Consider the following 7,806-nt stretch of genomic DNA (forward strand, 5'->3'; position numbering starts at 1 on the left):
GCCTAGAACCTTCTTCAGAAATTCATTTAAGCAGCATTTATGAAGAAGGGTCTAGGCCCGAAACGTCAGCCTTCCTGCTCCTCTGATGCTGCTTGGCCTGCTGTGTTCATCCAGCTCTACACCGTGTTATCTCAGATTCTCCAGCATCTGCAGTTCCTATCTCTTAAATTGAAGTTCATGTTCCACTGGACCCACAGCTCGGTTTTACCCCGGTAATTTCACACATGGGTGTAGTGTAAAGATAACCAACTTGGGAAAGAGAAAACTGCCATTCCGCTTAAAGGAGGGCTGGACTTGTACAGAACTTAAAAACATAGAAACAGGCCATTCAATCCAACCAGGCCATTCCAGTCTTAACACTCCCCTTCAACTTCCACCCACTCTGCCATTAGTTAACTCCATCAATATAGTCTTCAATTTTTTTTCCACTGTGCATTCATTCAGTTTCCCATTAAATACAAATCAGTTATGCCTTGAATAAGCTAGTTGAACATTTTAAACTATTTTCTGAAATTCCCTATCATACAGTCATACAGCATGGAAACAGACCCTTTGGTCCAACTTGACCATGCTGACCAGGTTTCCCCGAACTAAACTAGTCTCATTTGCCTGTGTTTGGCCCATATCCTTCTCAACTCTTCTTATTCACGTACCTGTCCAAATGTCTTTTAAATGTTGTAACTGTACCTGCATCTACCTCTGACAGCTCATTCCATACATATATCACCCTCTGCACGAAAAAGATGCCCCTCTGGTCCCTTTAATATCTTCACCCCTCTCACCTTAAACCTATGCCCTCTAGTTTTTGACTCCCTATCCCGGGGAAAGGGCCTTTCATATTCACCTTATCTATGCCCCTTGTGATTTTATAAACCTTTATAAGGTCACCACTCAACCTTCGCCACTCCAGGGAAAAAAGTCCCAGCCTATCCTTATAGCTATCAATTTATTAGACCCCACCACCTGGAACATCTTCCGCTTCCCACCCCTCTCTGCCTTCCTCAAGGCCCATTGACTTCGCCACTCCTTAGTTCGCGCCACACTCCCCATCAACAACTCTAACCTGCCCGGTACCTTCCCCTGTAACCGTAAAAGATGCAATACCTGCCTACACACAAACACCGCCTCCCTCACCTCCATTCAAGGCCCTAAACAGTCCTTCCAAGAGAGACAGAACTTGACCTGTATCTCCTCCAACCTGGTCTATTGCATCCTGTGTTCCCAATGTGGTCTTCTCTACGTCGTGAGACCAGACGTAGACTAGGGGAACATCTTCACCTGGGCTGTAACGGCCAACCTAACCACACAGTCACTGCCCATTTCAACTCCCTGCCAACTCCCCCTCCGACATGTCCGTCCTCAGCCTCCTCCAGTGTCGCAGTGACTTGGAACACAAATTTGAAGAACAACACCTTATCTTCTGCCTGAGCACCCTACAGCCCAGAGAACTCACAATTGAGTTCTCCAATTTCAAACAACCTTCTCAGCAACTCCCAGGCTCCCTTTCTAGCCCCACCTTCTCCCTTCCATTCCACCTTCTGACCCTCCCTTCCAGCCACCAACTGGCTTTATCCCTCCCATTGACTAACCAGGTCATACCTATTACCATCATTCCACTACCACCCCACACCCCCTCTGTTTATCTGAAGCTCCCCCCTACCTTCACATCCAGTCCTGAAGAAGAGTAATACCCAAAACATTGACTGCTCCTTTCCTCCAGATGCTGCCTGGATTACTGTTTTCTTCCAGCCTCCTGTTTGTCTACCTTGGATTCCAGCATCTTCAGGTTTTTTTTGTCTGCAATCGATTTATTAGTGCCTAGTTTATATGTATGGACCTTGCTGTGGTCTCAACTGCTAGTGGAAGCATGTCCTCAATGTGTACCTTTATAAATCCTTTTATAATTTATTTTGAAGCTCACTGTCCAGCCATCCTTCACTTTTTTTATTTTTCAGAGAGGAGCTGGAATCTGTTTACACTATGGGATTGGGTCCGAGATGCACTGTTGAGGCAACAATGGTAAACAATGCCTCAATTGTAAAATCTCATCCTTGCCACGATAGCCTTGCCCCTCCCTGGGCTCGTAACCTATTTCAGCTCCAAGATCTCTGCAGTACTCCAAACTTGGCTTTGTGCACATTCCGTGGGCTCTAAATCTCTCCTCCCCTCTCCTCTTCTCCTTTTACAATGCTCCTTCAAAGCTACTTGTACCACCAACATTTTGGTCACCTGTCCAATCCCTTAATGTGACATGACATCAAATTTTGTTAAAGCCATACAAATTTTGTTCAAGATGTTGCACTATGATAAAGGCATTATATAAACTGGAGTACTATACAATGTAGAGAAGGAGTCCCTCAGCATGCTACATGACCTAAAGAGCTCCTGAGAGAGACTGATCCCAATGTGGTGCACATGGCAGGAAGGCACAAATAGGCTATTTGCAAATAACAACTTATGTTTATAGAACGCATTTTCAAGGAGCTTCACAAGAGTAGAATTAAATAATGTATGACGCCAAGCCATATGAGATGATCTGTGAGTTAGATGACCTAAAGTTTGGTTAAAAAAAGATACATTTTGAGGAGTGCCTTAAATGAGGTTAAATGAGGTCGAGAAATATACAGATGTAAAGAGGGAATTCCAGAGGTTGGGGCTTAGGCAGCCGAAGGCACAGGCACTGATGGCAGAGTGATTGAAAGCAGGAATGCACAGAGGCCCTGGCAACACTGATCTATCTATTTGGTGCTGCAATCGTTCAGAGCAGCAAGGTCCAAGCTGTTCGCCCTCAGTTTTGTGTGAATACAGGGTTCTCATGTACCTGTTCAGAATCGTCACGAGGGTCGACCTTTGTCCTGTGCATTTCTTCAAGGCCTGGTCGAAGGTCACTGATTCCTCACCCACAAAATAGCAGGAAGAGCCATGCAACCTCCAGCCCTGAGTGCAGAGGGGAAATACTTTGTTAGTGAAAAACCAAATAGGCTGATGCGGTACTATACCGGTCAGAGCAGTGTATCATGATCCCAGCTGATGTTATTACCAGACAGCTCAGATTCCAGACAGGAACCTGGCTTGACAGATCCTATTTTTATTTGTTTTGATTTTAACAAACTGGTCTCTCACTGAAACATAAGCACACAATGCTATAGATTTTGCTTTAACAAATGAAGTTTAGTACAATAAATTGATAAAATAGAATAATCCAAATTTATTATACGAATTCAAAGATTCTTAAACAGACAACAAAAGTATTATCCCATTAATCCCAAAACATTCCTTTATGAACTGAAAGGAAACAAAACAGATTTCGCGTAATATACCTCCAGCACAATTCCCAAAACGATACTTGTGTAACACTCACAACAGAGCCCCTGTACCTTCTAACTTGTTAGGTTTAAATTACTTGTAACCTCAGATTTTAGACTGAAACTGTAATGGCTTCTTCCTGGAGCTACCACACTCCTAAGCTTCAATATACTCAACGTACTCTTAGATTTTTTTTTAATCCCAGCACTTCTGATCCAGGACTAACACTAATTCTTCACTCCAAGATAATCTAATTCACAATATCTTCTCTCTCAGAAGAACTGCTTTATATAGCCATCCTACTCCAAGAACCTCACAGGACTGCCCCATTCAAACTCAAAAGTGAAATTAAAATTCTTTCTTAGCTATTGAAGTCTCCCTTATATTTAAAAAAGACAAAGTTCAGAACTTTTTTGCCTACTGCACCTGGTATTGCCAGGTAGTTGCCCATCCAAGTACTAACCAGGCCTGAGTCTGCTTAGCTTCTGAGATCAGACGAGATAGGGCATTTTCAGACTAATATGGCCGTAGTCATAAGTTCAGAACCCTTGAGCAAACCTTTAAGGCTCTTGCTGTATCACAAATAATCTAAAATAAACAAAGGTCCATCAAAGCACAAAAGCCATTCACTCTACAGCCAGGCTTCAAAACAGCTTTTGAAAGAAATTGCCATGGTTAGAGAAATAATTGCAAGTTAATAATTAACTTCAGACACGCAAAAAAGTGCAGAAACACAAACTAATACTGAATAACATTGAAAATTATACATGTTTACATCACAAGTGAAAGGCAGTGTTGACATTAATGGTATTCCAGCTCTCGACTTGGTAGCTTCCATAAACAGACCTGCATCATCTATGGACTGTAACCAACAAGCAGCTAAAACAAGGATAATAATTATTTCATTGAGCAATTGTATTTTGACATAAGAAACCTGGATCCTATTTCTGAAAGGGAGCTCAAGATGCAAAACAGCAACATTTTTACTGTTTTGAAAACATATTTCATTACAACAGAACACTCTGGTTACTTTCCCTCCCAATCCTCCAAGCCTTGTTATTAATGTCTGTTACTACTCAGCTAGTTCGTATGCAAAAATTAACATTCTTACTATTCTGGCAGGTTTTAATGTCAATGCACTTACCAAGTAGATTTGGGTCTGAGATTGATCCCAAGCATCTGGAAAGTATTTCAAAACCATGAGAGAATTTGTGTTACAATTGACTGCGTGTAAAAAGGAACTCTGTACTCCTCCAGTCCCAGGGAACACGTGTTGCAGAAAGTCTGATGGTTTTATACCAATTCCTTTCTCCATCTCAGATGGAACCAAACCTTGGCACCCAGCCTTTTGGGCCTCTTTAATATTAGACTGGAGGATATGAAGAAACCGCACTCCCACCATCTGAGGGTGCTCATACATGTTTACAAACCTCATGCAAAGTGTCTGCTAATTCTAATGGACATAAAATCAAGGGGGCCACAAGACTCACTGTTTACCCTCTATGCTCAACATGTGGGGCAGGATTCCTCAGACACCAGGGACTCCCTCACCACCAAAGGAAGCAAGTCTACACTGATTGCTGCTGCCTGCCACCATTTAACACGTCACGAACCTCTAACTGGCCACTTTAAGGGCATCAATATGCACAGGTCAGTGGGTCACAACGTCCCAACGAATTCTCCTAAAATGGGAGACACATTGGAGCCGTTGGGTGATAGGCAAATGTGCAGGTGGGTAGGATGCATACAGGCAAATAGGTGGTGGACAGGCCACACACCACCATTTACAAACCCTGCTTCAAGCCAGAGGGTGAAAGACCATCTAATTTGATGTATACTTGGAAGATAAACTCATCTTAGGTGGCATTGTTAAACAGGACATGACACTATAGCCTCCCATTTTGAAACCCTCTTCATATTCCAATCTACAGAAGAAAATGGAGCTGAATATTAGCTGTGGCCGACAGTACACCATCCAGTTTGTGCATGCAACCTCCCACATCAAATTTCTATTCCACCATCTACCCCTTTAGTTTCTGGTGGGGAGGGAGGGGCAGTCAAAGGGTTGGTGTGATACAGCTGTTGCATATTATTCTTAAGTTTTATTCTGATATTCTTTCTTGGTCTCTCCAGACTGCACGTTTAGAGAAATTTCTTGCCATGGTACCACTCTGCCTAGGCCTTATGTCCATAGCACCATTGAGCCCGCACCAAGATGGCTTTTTCTTCCCTAATGAAGATCACCTAATCACCCAGAATTGTAAGATTAACTTCAGAAAAAGAGTTTGGGAATCAAACAAAAAAAAAAGTCTAAATCTAAATACTCTTGAACTGAGAATTTGCTGACTGTAGCAAATCATTCCTGGCACAGAATGAAGTAGTTAGAGTAACAAAGGAAACACAGGCTGCCAGGAGGGTCAGAGGCTCAAAATGAGCTCAGCTATTAGATTAATGGAGTTTAACTCGACAAATGGTAAGCAATGTCTTCATAAAGATCACTGCTGCGTGCAGAAATTTATCCTTTCCCCCTTTCGCATCAGGGAGACTGAACTCATCCTCTCAAGTGTAAGGAGAGCAACGGAAAACAGTCAACTAAATCTCTCAAGGGGTTTTACTCCAATGGGAATAGAAAGCTCACTTGATTTCAATGGGAAAGAACTGAGTGCACAGCACCAGATCATTACCATTCACAAGCTTGTTGAAAAAATCATTCAAATAAAACAAGTACAAACTCCCATTTTTAAAACATTGTTTACAATTTCTTTACATCGCAAACTGCATGAAAAGGAATGGCAATGAGTCGACACTATGGTAATGGTAGTGGAGCAAGGTAGAAATCTGTGCAAGCCAATAGATTGAAAAAGGACAGAATGGCAGCTCAGTGGTTAGCACAGATTCCTCACAGCACCAGGAACCTAGGTTTGATTCCAGCCTCAAGCGACTTTCAGTGTGGAGTTTGCACATTCTCCCTACGGGTTTCCTCCGGGTGCTCCAGTTTCCTCCCACAGTCCAAAAATGTGCAGATTCTGTGGATTGGTCATGCTGAAATTGCCCATAGTGTTCAGGGACATGTCAACTAGGTGGATAGCCCATGGTAAATGTGGGCTTACGGGATACGGTAGGCGGCTGGGTTTGGGTGGGATGGTCGGTGTGGACTCAATGGACTGAATGGCCTCCTTCCACACTGTAGGGATTCTACGGTTCTGAAAAGGTGTTCTCCCTAGAGCAAAGGAGATTAAGGAGCATTTAATAGAGATGTACAAGATTATACCAGGATAATGTAGACAAGGAAAAATTGTTCTCATTTGCTGGTGGTATATGAACTAGGGGGCACCAGATTGAAGATTCATGGCAAGTAATGTAGGGTGGTGGGTTGAGGGAGGAACTGCTATGAGGGAGACATTTTCTATCCAGTGTGTGTTAATGATCTGGAACTCTCCATCTATGAGGGTGGTGAAACGGAGACGATCAAGGATTTCAAAAAAAAAATGGGACGGGTAATTGAGGGAAATATACTTGCAGGGCTGCAGGGACAGGGTGTGACAATAAGACTGACATGCTATCTAGACAGCTCATATAGATTCGATGAACCAAAAGGCCTCCTTCAATATCAGGAGGGGCAGAAGCCAACTACAATAAAAATGCGAACACATCACAGGAAATGAAACATCAGGAACCATTTAACAGGGCAATTCAACAGTCTGGCATCATAACAAATCTCAAACTGTAAACTTGCCAACTCCTACAAATCTCTGCCAGTCTGTGCCAGACCTCGAGCAGGGAGGCAGTTTCATCATCCCCTTTCCCAACACTAACTAGGCTGCAATTCTGATGTTTGGAAACTGATAAATCAACTCAAATAGTCAAATTTTCACAGGCATAGGTTAAGATAGTTATAATTCCAAAAATCATCATCTTTTAAGGGACACTGGCATCATTGGCCGGCCAGTATTTATTGTCCGTCACTAGTTGGCCTTCAGAAGGTGGTGGGGGTCTTGCTTTAGCCCACATCTGGTTCCTCTAGTTGTTACTTTGACCGACAGGTTTCATCACATGGTTAGGTTGTCCTCTCCAGTGGCTATTTGCTTTTAAAAGAACATTATAAGCAGCGCTACGTCAAATCTGTACAAACCTAGTGCCCAAAACTAGTCATGAATATCGTAATAACAGAATATGCAGTGCAATGTGAATGGGTGATGACCACCAGTCTGCTATTAACCTGTTAATGGTGAATTGCTGGAAGGCCCCATTAAAAATTTAAAATGAAGGGAGATAGTACATAATGGGTGATAACTAGACAGTCGACCCTGACTATGTGGTATTAGTGTATGAACAAACTCTCAAGGAAAAGGCTTGTACTTTGACTGACAGTGTAATGTAGCTTGTGATAATTCCTGATACTCGAGATCAGTGGGATAGCTAGGTTATCAACTGGTCAACAGAGGACATTGGAGGGGGACAGAAGAGTGGGGGGACAGAAGAGTGGGGGGACAGAAGAGT

At 42.8% G+C, this 7,806-nt stretch overlaps 1 protein-coding gene and 1 pseudogene across 1 annotated transcript in view; both read right to left on the minus strand.

Annotated features, from left to right (window-relative positions):
- The window catches only part of mrc2 (mannose receptor, C type 2), a 225,423-nt gene that overhangs the window by 103,132 nt on the left and 114,485 nt on the right, over positions 1–7,806 (minus strand). The window contains exon 10 of the mRNA XM_048614718.1: positions 2,822–2,937. Coding sequence (XP_048470675.1) covers positions 2,822–2,937 — 116 coding nt within the window. The remainder of the gene's footprint in view (positions 1–2,821; positions 2,938–7,806) is intronic.
- On the minus strand, positions 3,721–3,839 carry LOC125486615 (annotated as a pseudogene).

The sequence above is a fragment of the Rhincodon typus genome, chromosome 30, assembly GCF_021869965.1.
Source record: "Rhincodon typus isolate 14 chromosome 30, sRhiTyp1.1, whole genome shotgun sequence".
NCBI lineage: Eukaryota > Metazoa > Chordata > Chondrichthyes > Orectolobiformes > Rhincodontidae > Rhincodon > Rhincodon typus.